Here is an 18271-nt window from a genome sequence, read left to right on the forward strand (position 1 = left end):
AATAGTATATTTATGAGCTCATCAGATATGGAATGTTCAACTTTATTTACAGGTTGCTGGAGCAGTTTTAACATATGAAATTGTGTTAATACAACTACAAAATACAAATTAAAGTCAGAACCTTTGTCAAACAATTATGTTACCGTCAAAATATCTCAATAAAAAATTTAATATTATGAATGATATTCAAAAGATTTATCTCAGATGTAAAAAGTAACATTATTGTAGCCAACTGAATCCATGAAGATAACAATTTTTTTTAAACGGGTTCTACTTCTTTTTTATTGTTATTGTTTTCAAATGACATATGCCGGGTGATGGAATTTAAATCTCGTAGCAACAAAGTTACAGTATTTGTTAAGACTTCATTATCTACGCAGCCATTAACTTGATCTTCAAGTCCTATATAACAATAATTAATTGTTAGTCCTCAGTAACAACTTAAACAATGAGTGAGTTTAAATAAAGAAAATCTACCATTAGTTTTGGCTTCAAATAAGTTGATTCTGGCTTCTAAATTGTCAAAGCCATCTTCAATTTCTTCTAGTAGATTTTTTCTACAATCAGAAATATTGATAAGTTTTTCAGGTACTGGGCCAGAAAGCACTGAAAGATCAAACATTTAATATTAAAAATAAATAAATTAGTATTAATTTTAGTGAATTTATTACATTCTTCAAGCTTATCTTGAATAAGTTCTTCATTTCTTGTTGAACCTTGATCAGACCACAAATAAAGTTTAGGATGATCAGGTGTTTGCCTTTAATAAAAATAAAAAATTAAGAACGATTAAATTATTGTGAATCATAGCTCTCTTTCCCATATTATATGAAAAAAATAAAAATATAAAATGTTAAAAAATAGTTCACCCATAAATTGTAATTTTAACTCGTAAACTGTGCAAAAAATTATTATGTTCTATCACCTCAGCTACTAACTGATGAGACTGTTTTAAAATAGCTTCATCTTTTTTCCGTCGCTCATCTTTATGTTGTAAAACACTAGAAATTAAATATTAACTTAGATACATATAAAATTGATTTCATAGATCATAATGTTACTGTAATACAACAAACCTAGCTAGTACTCCTTCTTTAATCCAATCTTGTGAATAGTCATATTGTTTTGATCGTCTTTTCTTCAAAGGATTTAAACAACTAGTGCAAATATAGTTGTCGGGTACTTGATCATCAGATTCAAATTTGTTGCAATAACCATGTTGCCAGCACAAACAAATATCACACTGGAATAAATCCAAAATTGGGATGTTACACAAGTATGAAAAAAACTGTAAGTAGTAAGTACTAAATAAAATAACATAATTAGTTTCATGTAGAAATATAAATTAAGACATTTATATGAATTAATATTAAACAATATGAAAAGCAAATTGAAAAATTGTATTGCTATTTAATTAATACATTTTAAACAAAAATTAAACACACTTGAATCATTAAACCATCTTCTTGATTTGAAGCACAGGAACAATTTATCACCTCTTCTTTAGCCAAAGATTCAACATCGGATTTATTATTTTTAATTTTAAAATGTTGGTCTGAGCCTCCTATACTTACCATGTCATAACTGTCTGCAATCAAATATTAAAAATGTTAAATCAGAAAAAAGAATACAATTTACACAATTAAGTTTGATTTTTACCTCTAGTTTCATTTTCAAAATCATCAACCAGTGGTATATTTCTAATAGCTTCTTTTATCTGAGTATATTCTTTAACTGGTGTCTCAGTTGTTAAGCTGAATGATTCTACAATACCAGAAAATCCAGAATCCCTGAAAATTCATTGAAATACATTGACTTATAAATAAATCTTTAATTTAATAATAACATTACTTAGAATCATAAGTATGAGTTATGTTGTTTGGCTGATCATTGGATGCAAAAGATGTGTTATAATTTTCAGAATTGAGAGAGGTATTACTACCGATTTCTGGTCTGTAAAATGTTTTTTTAAATAAAAGTAATGCGTATTACTTATAAAATGATTATTTTTTACCATAAGACATGTTATTGTAAATTAATAGGTAAATACTAACTCGGTCAATTTTAATGATGAAGACATTATACTTGGTGAAGGTGTTTCATAAGACGTGTTGCCCCCCCAACTTTTTTTGGCTTCCAATTGAGATATTCTATGAAGAAAATATGAAGGAGATAGTTCATCAACATTTTCACCTTCGATTCTTGCTGTTGCCAGATCAGTTACATTTGGTGTAGACACCAATAATTCAGTGTACTCTGAATGATAGTGTTTAATGTGCATCTTAAATAATAATAATAATAATATTATTAATATATGATTAAGATTAATTTTATTGAATGTAGAAAATTGTTTACATTTAATAAGACTAACCATCAATAAATTTTCTTTACGAAACAATTTTCGACATTCTTGTTTTGGGCATCTAAACCCTTGTTTATTAGATGCTTCCATTCTTACTGAAATGTGTTGAAAATATTACAAAAAAAAAAAAAAAAAAAAAAAATACAAATACAAATAAGTAGGGCTTAGATTTTAAAGTAGATGCTTCTTTTTTATACATGAGATAAAAATCTATTTTTTATACATAAATTCATTTCATGTCATTCTCATTCCAAATAATCCAATTTTTTTTTTTGTCTATTCTAACTATGGAATTTTTATGTTTTTATGCTCTAAAAAAAATTTAATTTAGTTAATGCTAATTGTAAAACCGGGATATGAATGTTAACCAATTAATATTTTTAATATATCCTGTGGTACCTATGATCAGTATGCATGTAATCAATCAATTTAAGATTTAGGGTTGTAACTTGTAAAAGTAAATTCACTTAAAATGATAAAAGTTAAATCCAATAAATTTATTTTTTTAGCAAAAACATGGTAATCAATTCTTTTTATAATCTAAATTAATTTTTCAATCTTTTTCATACATAGTTGATGTTATATGTAGGTAATTTTGATATTGCCTTTTTCTAAAATATAAATATGCTTCATTTATACTTTTTTTAAATAATTTTATGCTTTCTGTCTTTTATTATGATTTAAAATCTGAGCCCTACTAATAAGTATTTATCATATCTTATAATACTGGAAGTCTCTCAAGAAAGAAAGGGATCGCATCTCGATGAAAACCAATCATTTTTGTGCATACCCATGCCGAACCTTCAACTTAACTTGCCTTATGGCCCAGCACAAACTTGTGAGTCAGTTTATATGCTCAAAACGGTACCTTTCTATCATGAGAATATTCTATAGTCTGAATAATAAATAGATACTTTTTTGTAATAGAGTAATGTTAGCTAGGTCTTGGAATAAAGGTGAACTACTCTGTTGAATTGAACTTTCCTGCAGACTACTTTCAGGAAGAGATGGTTTAATTTTTTTTAAAGGTGGTGATGTTGCTGTATCATCATTATAACTCAATGTGCTGTTGTCTGGCATCATACTAGGATTTATTCTTAAAAATAATAAATACATTTTGAATAAAACAAGAAATAAAATTAATTTATATTTATATACTTACTTAACATTATTTGAATTTAATTTAACAACTAATTTTTTTTTTTTACTATCACTTTTTTTTGATTTTGATTTTTTTTTATCAGGCCGTCTTTTTAGACCAAATGGTCTTTTCTCTGCGACAATAGTAAATAAATTAAGTATTATATCAAAAATGTATTCAAGATGCTTAATACTACTATACTTTTTTTTTTATGTTTTATATCAGTATGATAAATAGATTTTGTTGGTGAACATATTTCTGCTACTGCTTCAATATCTTCCAATACTTCTTCAAAAATTTTAGACCTTAATAAATTAGTTTCCATCACATTTTTAGGATGTTTTGAAGAATTAGTGCTTTCTGTAACAGATTAATTCAAAAAACAAAAATGTAAAAGTCATTTAGTTAAAAAAATTTATTTCAATACCTTTTTCAATCTCCATTCCTGAATTTTCTGCTATGTATGAATGTTTTAATGTTGTATTAGGAAAATGCTGTTCATTACTCTAAAAACATGATACAATAATAATAATTTTGACCAAAATAAAGTTGTTTAAATAGATGTATCAAATAGAATAAATTAACAAAAAATTCAATTTTAATGTTATACTACAAATACCTACATTTGTTTTGTCATAAAATACACCATTTAAAAACAATATCTGATTAGGTTTAATCAGAGTATTTTTTTTATCTCTAATTTATATTTTAATTAATAATATACCTATTTGTTAGAGGTAAGTACTGTTAAAATACAACATTTAAAATATGAAGTAAACACTGATAAATTAAAAAAAACTTATTATTTAATTTTTCTTAGACTTATTGTCAGTTGCCATCTGGCATCTTGACAAGGAGGTGATATCCTCATGTGTTAGAGAAAAGTCTATTATAACTAAGAAAACAAATTTTGACTGTCTCAGTGTTTTTTATTTTTTTGATAAGACTAATATATAAAAAGTTATTGAAGTTAAACATAAAAATATCAGATTTCTAAAATTATTATAACTTTTTTCTTATTAGAGATATCAAACAAATAAAAACGCTACGATACAGAAAATATTATCTTCTATATTTTGTTAACTTTTGGTGTTTCTACTAAAAGAACAGACAGAAGTGGTTCTATTCAGCGCTAAAAACTTTTTGAATGTTACACACTTGTAAGACTGAGACAAAAAATGCCGGTATCACATCCTCAAAACAAATAAATATGAATAAAAAATAAATAACACTTACAGTAGTACCATGCAATAAAAGCCGTTTTGACTCACGATCTGATGATTTCTTAGCATCCTTTATTATTTTTTGTTCTTTATGTTTAGAATCTATAAATCAATTTGAATAATTAAAAAGTAATAAGGCAAATGTATATAACATAATGATAAATAAAAATTTTAGATTAAGAGGACATTATACATGGCTAATTTTATACTCAGCACATTTACCTCCGTTAGTCTGTATAATGATTAGTAATAACTAATAAGGTAAAAAGTGGAGAAATTATAGAATTTATCTATTTTTTCCTTATAAGAAATTTTTTCTTGTAATATACCTTGCTGTTTTCTTAAACATTCACAATATAAAAGGGATTTTTTAAATTGTTTAAACATTAGTATAAATAATTTAATATAACAATTTTATTTATTTTAATATTATTATTTTATTTTTTATTTATTTTTTTATTAAACAAAATATACCCTCGGCGACATAGGCCATTGGGTTACAAAATTTTTATTTCGTTGGGTTAAGATTTATTTTATTTTATTATCAGAAATATTTGAAAAAGTGAAGGGTACAATTATAAACATATTCTATATGTATTTCATCCAATTTTGTATACTTTATAAAATTATTCATGTGTTCAATTTTCAATTAATATTTGCATTTTATGAATGATTGTACAACCCAATAGAGAATGTTAAAATATACATTATTATGTAATTTAAAAAATGTATTTAGGCATTTTTATCCCGGAATATTCATGAACTGGATTTCTAATTTTTGATGATAAGCGTTTTGAGATTACCAATTATACTGGAATTAAATTTCGGTTTTTATTTCATAAATAATCAAATAATTAAGTTGAGTTGACCAAAAAAATTATTTTAAATATAATTTAGGTACTAACAATTTTAATTACTTATGATTTTATTGTAAATTGTATGCCAAGTGAGTTAATTGAACTTTTATGAATTTTAAAGCTGCATATTAATCATGGAAGTGGTAAGATATTTTCTATAAGAATTATACAAAAAATATTGTCTCCAGATATAAGTATATTATACTTGAATATTAGATGCTACAGATCTTATTTGTTCAATAGATAGCTGGAATAGCAAAATGAGAGGAGTTAGGTAGCAATGTCTTTTAAATAGAGTATAAACAGAAACCATAATTATGACATGTTATTTTCTTAAGAAACAGTATGAACACTTCTTTTTGTAATTTAATAAAATCAAAATTTTTCACAGTAAACATACAGATAAGAAAACAATTAGTTTATTTATACTTAAAAAATAAAACATTAAATCTTATTCATTAGTTTTTTTTTTTTACATAGAGAAAATTATAATTTAACAGTAAAATTCTTAATAACATTGAAATATTATATTTAAAAATATACATATTAAACATATTAAACTTTAGTTTTAGAGTAGGATCTTATTTTATAATATTTATTTTTGTAATTTACGTTCTATGGGTAATTTCACAAGATAAATATAAATTCTGAATTGATAACTATTTAGGAAATTTATACTAATAATATTCATAAAAGAATATTAAGCAGGTATTTATAATATTTAAAATGAGAATAACTCCATATCTTACTTTGAGTTTTTTTTGTAGAAAAATCATCTTTTTTAAATTTCACTTTAAATATACTAGATGATCGTGCACTTGTAGTAGATTTTTTTGAAATTTCTTTTTCAGATGGCAGAATATTAGCAATTACTGGTTTTAATTTAGGTAAACTATTATCAGAAAGGCTGAAATTAAAAATTAAGTAATATTAATTTAAAAAGAAAATAATAATAAATTTTAGCCTTACGTTGGATTTGTTATCAATTTGGCATACCATTCATTGTTCATAGGTTTAATTCTATGACTGTCTTTGTTAATCCATTCACTTGCTCCTTTACCATCTTTAAAAGATATAAATATTTCATCACCATCATCCTCTTCAACAAAAGCCGCTGACCTAAAATAAAGAAAATATTTTACATAATTAATTAATTCCCAATACAATTTTTTATTTACTAATATTTTAAACATATTATGTATACAATTGGAATATTCAGATATTAAATTAAGTGTTTTATTAAATCACATGATACAACTAAAATAAAGAATTAAAAAAAAAATATTTAGGAATCTAATACAGAACATATTAAGTGAATTTTAAAATTTAATGTTTTCTGATGACTAAAGTTAATAAATATTTTTTTAAATTATTAGTCTTCCAAATTAATTAATAGTTTTTATTATACATGTAATAGTATCAATAGTATATATAAATGTAATAGTATCATCCTAGGTACCTAGATTTAAGAACCTATATGAGTAGGGTGACCAGATGTCTCTTATAAAAAAAGAGGACATTTTTATTTTTTACTAATATTATGGATAGGTACTTTAAAATTATTCATAATATACAAAACATACTTGTGATATTTATTTAACACAATTTTATCATACTCAGTTGGCTGATTGAAGCACAATATAAACAGCATAATAAAAATCTAACATATCTATTAGAAACAATAAAATAAAAATAATCGACCAAAACTAAATGCAAATTCAAAACATTTATTTTTAACCTTTTCAAACAACCTTAGAGATTGCAGGCGTACAATCCATTGATCGGAAACTAATTAATCGGAATAAATATTTATTAATTATCTTTTGGTCTTATCATTGTCTAGGAAAGGCAATTGGTTTAAATGTTTTTATATTTTATGGCATAATATTATATTCTTATTCCATTGTTAGTTCTAAAAATAACCATACTGTGATAGTAATAATAATAGAAAAGTTCTTGTAAATCTTATCACAATATCTTATCACATCAACACAATTTATAACCACAGATTACATGTAATCTGTGATATAACTATCTACAGGACAACTTACAACTTACTGTCTACAGCCATAACAAGCCATAATCAGAATTTTGTCTATAATCGACAATCGTGTGCAATACTCATGTTATCACCAATTCTATAAATTATTTTTTGGAAATATAATATCGTTTAAAATACATTTTACCACTGAATAGAGACTACGTATAAAAAAGAGGACATTTTGACTTTTTATTTAAAAGAGCCCGGACAACAGAGGACACTCATAAAAAGAGGACAAATCCTCGTAAAAGAGGACGTCTGGTCACCCTATATATGAGATTTTATTTTATCAATTTATTACAATGACACAATGTTTATTCAATTTATTTATTAACCGACCGAATGTTTCCAATATTCGATAGAACCCGCCAGTAATTTTCTGATACATCGAGTGTTCAGCATCAACAATTTAAAAAATAAATGATCTGTGTCGTACTTGCTGGTTAAAGTTAGCTACATTGAAAAAAACCTTGCGAATTTCGACAAGGCTGTCTAGCGATGCTTACCATACATTTCCAGGAGATTGGATTAGGAGTTCTGTTCCAATATCGAAGTCCATTCTTGTTTAATTTAATAATTTCTGCTGTTTATATACACCTGACCTGTGACCATGACTAAAACTACATAAACTTAATAAACGGGCATGTCGGCATAATATAATTGTGTATTTTCCCTATCATTGCACAATGCACATGTGCTCCAGACTTGGAATAAACGGTAATTAAATGGAATAAAATAAATATTGGAGCGTGATAAAGAATCCGTTATAAATGTATATTTAATAAATAATATTTCATGTTTAATATTAAATCTAAATTTTAAAGTTAAAAGTTAAAAGTTGTAAGAGGTTTATTTTCTACGAATTTGTATGCGCAAAAAAATTACAACATAATATGCAATCAAAATATGCGATAAAAATATAAAATATGCATTTTTAGCCAATTAAAACACCAAAATATGCACAAAAAATTATTATAATTCATAAAACATAAATATTTTATTTTTATTCATTATTTTGTTTTCATACAATTTAAAATACATTTTTTAAATTTACATATAATATACATGTTTCGACAGACCCGACAATTTAAGTCGTAGATTGTACTATTGTAGTAATGTAGTTACCATCTATAAAGCTTATATAGATATACAAATTGTGGAATTAATTGTATAGTCTATTAATTTAAATTTGTTTTTTTATAAAAATGAATTGAAGTATGAATTTTTATTTTTAAAATCTCAAAATATGCTATTAAAATATAAAACCATTAAACATGCAAAACTAAGCAAAATAATAATAGTATTATTACTATTATTTGATTCAATTGAACATCTATTAAATTTGTACCTAGGTTAGCATTAAATTGGATAAATAGAAAAAATATTAAATTTCATAAACATCTGAGCCCTAGCAATAACATAAAAATTATTTTTTTAAAGTTATTCTAATCAATTTAGTGTACATTCAAATTAAAGCGGCAATTGTTTATTAATACTTTGCCATGATTTGTCATTTTATTCCGAGTCTTGGGCACACATCTATTCTGCGCAGAACGATTTTACTGACATGCCTGTTTATATTTTAGGCTATCAAAGTATCAACTCTATCACCCGACCATTGATAGTCGGGATCACGGAGACACGGACTAAGATTTCTTAGTCCGTGGTCGGGATTATCATGGACACCCACCCCAAGGCTTATATATATTTATAGATATTATCTATAAACGTTGCACCCACCCTTAGATCATATACTAGTTATACTAGTATATGATCTAAGCACCCACCAATGGTCTGGATGATTGACACTAGACAATGTTATCAAAAGCGCATGCGTGAATGCATGATAAAATACTTATAAATTTACAATTAATTAAATAATAATATGTGTGAGGACTGGGGACTAATTGTTATACTACTTAACTACTTAAAACTATGGTTAATAACAATTATTATTCATTAATTAACAAATATGTCGGATGATAGTAAACAGTAATCACATGATGTTGCGGTAGCAGATGAATGTTAAAGTAAGTAGGTATAAGTATGTTTAAATAAAGTACAAACTAAAAAAAAAAGGTAAGTGCTTGAATATATTTAATAGTTTATTTTTTAATCATTAAACCTTATAAAACAAAAATTATCTTAGTTGAATCAATGTGAGGACGTACTAAAATATTGGGGTTTACATAAAGGTCAACTTAAATTACGAATTATACAAATTCAAATTCAAATCACCGCGCATTTGATAATATGGTCGTGTACTCGTGTCCACGGCAATAGAATTTATTGAATTTAAAAATTAGATATAATTCTATTTAAAGCCCCGTGATCGTGTCTAATATTATGGTTCTGTGCTAATGGTAATATCAATCCGACCACTGGTGGGCCCCATAAGCACAGATTAATAGATTATATCATATTATTATACATAATATTATATTTATATAATTTGTGCCATAAGGCTCTGCGCACGGGCGTAGAGCGCTCTCTGGTTGTTTGCTTCAATGAATTCGGGTAATGACGACAAATCGTTACCTCCTACCGTCCTACCCAGTCTGCAGTCGCCACTTCGCCAGTCACGAAACCGGCAAAGGACGATACATAAACGTAACATTAAATGTAATAAGTCATTAATACATCCGCTACAACCACACCAATGTCCTCGCGGGACGCGGATGCCGTCCGCAAAAATCTTTTGAGCGCTCAGCCAAATGAGTAAACGACCATGGTCGGGTGTATATACACAACGTTTAATTTCTGCGGCGTTGGCAGTGACATTTTCGACAGTTCTTGTTGACTGGGACAACAGACGCTATTTGGCCATTTCCATGTGTGCGGGTGGTTGGTCGTCTCGTCTGACAACCGTTCGTTGAAGATTTCTGGAAATCGAAATTAAACAGTTTCAGCAAAATATTTCACTTCACAAAAAATCGTAAATGTTTATTGTTATAATATTCTCACGTTATTAATTATGATAATTGTGCCATTATAGTATGATAAAAATATTAATATTTCATCTATACTACAATTACAACTTATGAGGAATATTTTTTTTTAGATTTACAATATGATTTGCAATCATAATATGTTTTATCGACATTTAATAAAAAAAAAAACTATGTTTCAAAGTAAAATTTATAGTAATAGCTTAACATTTATAAAATATTTTACAATTTTTTATTAACTTTTGATGGAATGATGGAAATTCAAATTATATGTTATTAAATCATCCTTATTCCTCATACAGTAATATTTAATAAGAACATCGTTCTTTACTGTAAAATTTTAAGTGCAAGTTTTGTAAATTTTTTTTATTTCGGATGTTCATAAAAATACACGGAGTTTTTAATTTTTAAAAGAAATTTACAATCTGTACTCAATCGCACAATGAGTAAAAGTGAATTTAGATAACGTACAGTTATTAAAACATATTATTAGTCACAATTCACAAAGGAGAAACAATCATAATAAATTGATTTACTCTTAACCTAATTTTTTGAATTCTAGTTATATCTTTGTGACCTTGTATCACCTTTTAAAATATGTATATTAAGTTATATATACCTGTTTAATTACTTAAGTTTGAAAATGTTTACTATTTTCTTCGATATTCTAGCAGCGCATTTGCCCAGGGCGCAAGTGTTTTGGGGGTGTTAAATTTTTCTGATTTTTTTGTGTATATATAAATACAATAAGCTACTTCAATCCATATTGACAAAAAAGAACCATACAAATTTTATTATAATATGTTTAATGGAAAACACAGAATTGAGAAACAACTAATAATAATAATATTATTAATATTATAACAATGTACTATACACATTATATAGGTATATAAAATTATTTCATAGTATATCATGGACATTTATTTAACAATATATTATTAAACATAAACATGTAAACAGTTTATTATATTATGGCACTATGGCAGTGTTAATCTTTTTTCTATGGTGTACATAGGTACTACTTATACATAATATTGTAGTTGTGAATTTGTGATAATTTAAGAATATTCAAAGAGTAGTTGTTACAGTCTACAATATGAGACATTGGTCATTAGTCTTGATACGGGGAAGAATGATTCTATAATTATATTGTGGAAAAAAATTATATTTTTAGTCATATCCGTATACCGCGCCGTCATCGTCAGTTGTGCGTGTATTATTATTTCAGATAATACTGTGTATTATTAATTGTTATTATGCTGTGCAGAACTGCAGACAGAAAATATAATATTATGCCGGGTCCACACAGAGACGACACAGAAACAAAACAAAAACCAAACTCAAACCCTTCTTTTTGAAGTTTGAAAAAAATAAAACACAAACAAAACATGTGTCCATACTGAGTTGAGTAAAAATTAAACAAAACATGAACAAAATTCAAACATTTGTTCGTGTTTTGTTTTTGTTTTCAACTATCCATACAGAAATATAAACTCGTCGTTTTATTTCGTTCATCCGTGGTCATTCAGTCTGTCTTCAGAGTTCTAGCTTTCTAAACTCTTCGTACTTACAAGTTTTTTAAAATTTTTTACTCTGAGTGAAAATGTGGAAATTGAAAAGAGATATTGAAAACGATGGAGATTTATTTATGTTAGGTGCTGGGTATATTTACCTATACAGTTACCAAGTAAAAAAATAAATGATAAGATTAAAAGATGTTTTAGTTATATAATAAATATATATTTATAAATAACCAAATTGGTACTGCCCGCGAAATCCCGATAAAAAATATTGCCCGTTGGTTGTTTTGAAAACATGTCCACACACGTTCGACAGTGTTCGCAAAAACAACAACAAAACCAAAACCTTTTGATGTTTGCCGACACCGCTCGGGACACGACTTTATTTTTCAAAACACGAACAATTTGTTGGAAAAAACAAAATTGTTTTAAAAATGTTTTGATTTTGTCGAAAAACACGGAGTTTTTGTTTTGTTTTACTTTTGTTGTCTCTGTGTGGACCCGGCATTACAATTAGGTACTTTAAGTTTTGTCTGAAAAAAAAATATAACAACCATCAACAAAACACGAGGCTACATCAAAAATAAAAAAACTAGAATTTGTTTTTATGTTAAAAATGTGGACACCAATATTGAATAGATTTGATTCTAAAATCAAAACATTGCAGTCTTCAAATATCGATTTAATTATCGTTGTCCAATTGTATGAATCTTTGGAAAAATATTTAATAGATCTTCGAGAGATGTTCAATACCTTTTTCAAGATCCTCAAGAACTTAGCGGAAAGACAACATTTTCTTGGGAAGAAAAGACAAAATTAAATTAAGAAAGATATTTTTATGTAATAATTGATACATTATGTTCAAATTTAAGTGAACGAAATGCAGTTTATAAAGGTATAAATAAAAACTTTGGTTTCCTGATTAACTTGAATTCTTTGGATACTTTAAATGTATGTCAACATGCATTGAATATTATAAATATATATACAGACGATTGCATCATTTGTTAAAAAAATTATTCAATTTAAAAAAATTACTGAATCATTTGATAATATTGATTTATCTATGAATGGGCTGTTAAAAAAATTGTCTAATTTTCCATTAAAAGCTACTTTCCCTAATGTTCTCATATTTTTAAGAATATTTGCTTGCATGCCTTGCTCCAATGCTAGTGGCAGACGTTCATTTTCAGAGCTTCGGTGTGTTAAAAATTATTTAAAATGCACCTTATCTCAAGATGTTTTATCTCGCTTCTCTTTCATTGTTATCGATAGAAAATGAGATGCTTAGAAGTCTTGATTGGACAAATAATTATACAAGAGTTTGTGAACAAAAAATAAAAAATAAAATACTTTAAATACTGTTTTTTGATATTGTCATTTAAAGTATTTTAATAAAGTTTAATTTATTGTTAATAAAGATACATTTATATGACAAATTATTAAATTAATGTTTAATGTATACTCCATAAATAATTACAAATACAGAAGTTACTTAGGTACTATTTTGTAACTGAACCAACAACATTGTTGAAAGATGGTACAATAGATTTTCAAAACTAGTTGGTCAAAAACATCCCACAATTTGGAAACTGATAAGAAAAATTTAATACGAAATTAACACCGATCGAGCCAAGTTAGCAATAGATGCTTTAGGTGAACCCCAAGAGAGCAGAACAAAAAGAGGCCACAATAAAACTGTAAACATCTGTCTAAAAGAATTAGTCAAAACACAAAACGATGGTAACATAACTATTCAAGAAGTTTTGACTGCTATGAGTAATAAACTAATAACATACGCAAGAGAAGTCTAGCTCCTAGAAGTAGTCCATGTGAGTTGAGAGCTTTTAGTGTTTCTACTAAGGAATACTGTCAAAATCATCTTATGCATATTATGCTACAAGTGGTGGTAATTATTTTGTGATAAACACACCTAAAATGATAGCTGTTTAAATTTGTCAGCAAAAATGTAATATTATTATATTATTTAATATTTAATACATTGGTGAGGCGCGGTCGTACGCTCAATCTGCGGAAACGCACTGAGCGTACGTACCGGCCGCAGTTGCTAGGTCCCGGATGGGTGACCACCCGGGATTTTTAGCAACATATCCATGCCACACATACACAAACACGTGTTACAACCCTACCCACTTAAAAACCTACATACAAATGGCCACACCCAATGGCCCACGTTGCCGCAGGTTCTCCTTACAAAAAAATAAAATAAAATAATCGTAGTACCTATTATTATTATTTATTGCAATTCAGAAATTATAAATATTTAAAATTTTATAATCAATCTAAGGTTAATCTAAGGTCGTCATATATTATAAATTATTGTATTATTATAATTGATTACAATTCAGAAATTATAAATATTGAAAAAATTACAAAATAAATTAGAAACCTATTAATTATTTATATTTAAATTAGTATTGTGCATTTAATAACTAAGTACATTTTGTTGAATGTTAGAAAGTTGTATTTGTCAGGGGGCGAATGTCCCCCCCTGAAGTATACCTGGATTCAACACTGCTTCCATTACAGTGACCCTCTAGACGCCTAATATACAGCAGACCGTTATTCGCCTACCAGATTTTATAAATTTAATTCATATTTTACATAGGTGCCTACACAAATAAACTGAATAAAGTAAATTAATAGCGTGCTATACAAAGATTTGTTTATTTTTATTAAAATACAATTTTACAATGTTATTTAAAAGGACGTGATACCCGCATGTGTTGCTCCGTACGCTCGTGTAGCTCCGGCCTCCGTTTGCTTAAAAATTAGTGTGAATCGACCTCTTGTAAAATTTAAAGGCATGATTGTTATCTAGACAACCTGATATGCTTTTTATTATATATTAAATTTTAAAGCAAGTTATGAGTATTTTAAGATGCACAAAAAACTTACAATTTTAAAATACTCATGACTCACTTCAAATTTAATATATAATAAAAAGCATATGAGGTTGTCTAGATGATAATCTTTCCTTTAAATTTTATAAGACGTCAGTTCACTTTAATGTTTAAGCTAACGGAGCTACTCGTGTTCTGCTGGCCGTAAAATTTAGTAAATAATGCACTTGTAAGACGGAGAAAACACTTGCGGGTATCACGTCCTCTTAATTTATTATACATATTTTTATATAGGTACATTTATATGAGATACTCAGATACATAAACATATTATACAATTTTTACATAGTTATTATGTACATAATATACATTAATTTTCATTTAAATTATGAACAATATTTTATACATCATATTAATTAACATATTATTTTATACAATCGTCATTTCCTCTTGCAAGGCTAACAAACCGTACCTATTTGATAATTCTAGTGGCTAAGAACATATTAGACGGTCCTTGGTACAAGAAATGCGGCCACATCTTACAAGACAATGCCACGACTTTAGTCAATCAACATCTGGCCGTCCTCCACGAATGGAGGTGGAGGCAGATAAAACATTGCTGACCAAGGCACTAAATTTTCAATGAGGGGTGGTGGATACCTAATATTAACGCTGCCATGCTGCGTGACTGCGTGGCGGTGGCTGCGAAGTGTGAAACAATGCCGGTCCAACATAAATACATAATATACCGGCAGCGATGGTGGAGGGAATGAAGAGGCTATCATAAAGTCAACTGATGGAGGTAAAGGTTGAAAAGAAAACATTGCCGGCCCCACATAATATTGGTGTGGTACTGACCAGTGGCGTAGACAAGGGGGGACGTGGTGGTCAGATCCCCCCATTAGCTTTATTTTTTGTTTTTGCTTACATTATGTAGTATGCACTATAATGTAATATTTTTTCATATTGTGAATTTTGATCTATCGAGCTATTGAATTTTGACAGTTTTTTCAATATACTGATTACTGAATACCATTATAATTTTATTTTCGTTTATTTATAGCAAATTAGCAAAGTAAACAGTAATATTTATTTGGTCAAAATGGTCGATGACGATTGACGACTACCATTAAGCTTTATTATAGCTTATCTTATTATTTATAGAGACAACAATATAAAGTATATTATACAGTGTGTTCACGCTAAGAGGTACCACGAAATATTTCAGTTGGTTGACCTTGTGTTCAAATGGGGTTTTCGGGAAAAGAAAGGGAGTACCGAAGTACACAATTTCAGATAAATTTCAAATTTTTAACTTTATCAGTGCGCGCATGCGCAATACAACTTACTTTTTTTTAAATGGCAACACTGTTTTTTTCTACAGATTCGGGTGGCGAATTTTTTTTTAAACAGTTTTTGTATAAAAAGTTTTTTTATAACTGCAAAATTGGCAAAGTTATAGTATGTAGAAATTTAAATTTTCGAATAATCTGTTATTGACGAAGTTAAGTCGTGGCATTGTCTTGTAATATGTGGCCGCATTTCTTGTACCAAGGACCGTCTAATATGTTCTTAGCCACTAGAATTATCAAATAGGTACGGTTTGTTAGCCTTGCAAGAGGAAATGACGATTGTATAAAATAATATGTTAATTAATATGATGTATAAAATATTGTTCATAATTTAAATGAAAATTAATGTATATTATGTACATAATAATTATGTAAAAATTGTATAATAAATTGTATAATAAATTGTATAATATGTTTATGTATCTGAGTATCTCATATAAATGTACCTATATAAAAATATGTATAATAAATTAAGAGGACGTGATACCCGCAAGTGTTTTCTCCGTCTTACAAGTGCATTATTTACTAAATTTTACGGCCAGCAGAACACGAGTAGCTCCGTTAGCTTAAACATTAGAGTGAACTGACGTCTTATAAAATTTAAAGGTAAGATTATCATCTAGACAACCTCATATGCTTTTTATTATATATTATTAAATTTGAAGTGAGTCATGAGTATTTTAAAATTGTAAGTTTTTTGTGCATCTTAAAATACTCATAACTTGCTTTAAAATTTAAATATAATAAAAAGCATATCAGGTTGTCTAGATAACAATCATGCCTTTAAATTTTACAAGAGGTCAATTCACACTAATTTTTAAGCAAACGGAGGCCGGAGCTACACGAGCGTACGGAGACAACACATGCGGGTATCACGTCCTTTTAAATAACATTGTAAAATTGTATTTTAATAAAAATAAACAAATCTTTGTATAGCACGCTATTAATTTACTTTATTCAGTTTATTTGTGTAGGCACCTATGTAAAATATGAATTAAATTTATAAAATCTGGTAGGCGAATAACGGTCTGCTGTATATTAGGCGTCTAGAGGGTCACTGTAATGGAAGCAGTGTTGAATCCAGGTATACTTCAGGGGGGGACATTCGCCCCCTGACAAATACAACTTTCTAACCATGTGTTGCCATTTAAAAAAAAGTAAGTTGTATTGCGCATGCGCACACTGATAAAGTTAAAAATTTGAAATTTATCTGAAATTGTGTATTTTGGTACTCCCTTTCTTTTCCCGAAAACCCCATTTGAATACAAGGTCAACCAACTGAAATATTTCGTGGTACCTCTTAGCGTGAACATACTGTATATATAATATGTATGACGTATGTCTATAAAGTTATGTTTACACATTTTGAATTTTTCATTATTATAAATATTTAAAATTTATTTTTTATTAATTTTATTAGACTTTAAATAATCATGCTAAACATGAATACCATAAACATTAAACTAGGTACCTTAGAAAAAAATTTTGAGAGGGTGGGGGATTTTACAATTTTCACCTCCCATTTAGCTGTCGTTTTTTTTTTTATCCCCTCCCTTTCAGAAATCATGTCTACGCCACTGGTATTGACAAAACCGGCGTCTCCAGTGACGTTTCCGTCGGACATTCTGACGGCGTCTGAAACTGCTTTTTAGTGCTTTAGTTAACCTATAACCTAACCTAAACGCCTTTCAGATGGCCTTTCATGCGGTCTTTCCACCTGCGTGCCAATATCTTTCGTCTCAACCACGGGTTTTTCAACACACTACAAGGATAATCACACATTATTTTTTTTTTCACAATAAAAATTTATTATACTATATTATATTCAGTCCTGTAAAAAGTACTTTTTTCAAAGTTTATAAATTATCAAATAGCTTGAACATATTTTTCCACTGTGGGACCATAATGTATTTAATTAAATGTATTTTTTTTACATTTAGTAATATAAATATACCGATTG

The 18271-nt window shown here is 27.6% G+C and overlaps 1 protein-coding gene and 1 long non-coding RNA gene across 4 annotated transcripts; both read right to left on the minus strand.

The window, feature by feature from the left end:
• Position 1: 1 nt before the first annotated feature.
• On the minus strand, positions 2–8490 carry LOC107170396 (PHD finger protein MBD-R2). 3 transcript variants are annotated; one of them, XM_089222274.1, is made up of 18 exons: positions 8131–8490; positions 6553–6702; positions 6333–6475; positions 4740–4828; positions 3931–4009; positions 3705–3863; positions 3525–3636; positions 3277–3458; positions 2372–2457; positions 2055–2281; positions 1852–1953; positions 1660–1790; positions 1446–1588; positions 1077–1243; positions 870–1001; positions 672–760; positions 478–606; positions 2–402 (listed from the first exon to the last, which is right to left on the minus strand). In XM_089222274.1, exons 1-18 carry the CDS (start codon positions 8181–8183, stop codon positions 260–262), a joined length of 2316 nt encoding a protein of 771 aa, XP_089078400.1. In that variant the 5' UTR covers positions 8184–8490; the 3' UTR covers positions 2–259. The 3 variants fall into 3 exon arrangements, with proteins under 3 accessions (XP_089078400.1, XP_089078401.1, XP_089078399.1); XM_089222275.1 differs by having other exon boundaries at positions 6333–6490; positions 6580–6702; positions 8131–8489; XM_089222273.1 differs by having other exon boundaries at positions 6333–6490; positions 8131–8488.
• A 1708-nt stretch (positions 8491–10198) lies between these two features.
• On the minus strand, positions 10199–11038 carry LOC149057659 (uncharacterized). Its single transcript, XR_016190753.1, has 2 exons — positions 10813–11038; positions 10199–10506 (listed from the first exon to the last, which is right to left on the minus strand). It is a non-coding gene; the product is annotated as an uncharacterized LOC149057659 (long non-coding RNA).
• Positions 11039–18271: the final 7233 nt, after the last annotated feature.

Source organism: Diuraphis noxia, unplaced genomic scaffold, assembly GCF_037042655.1.
Source record: "Diuraphis noxia isolate RWA-SAM2 unplaced genomic scaffold, SU_Dnox_SAM2 contig0003, whole genome shotgun sequence".
NCBI lineage: Eukaryota > Metazoa > Arthropoda > Insecta > Hemiptera > Aphididae > Diuraphis > Diuraphis noxia.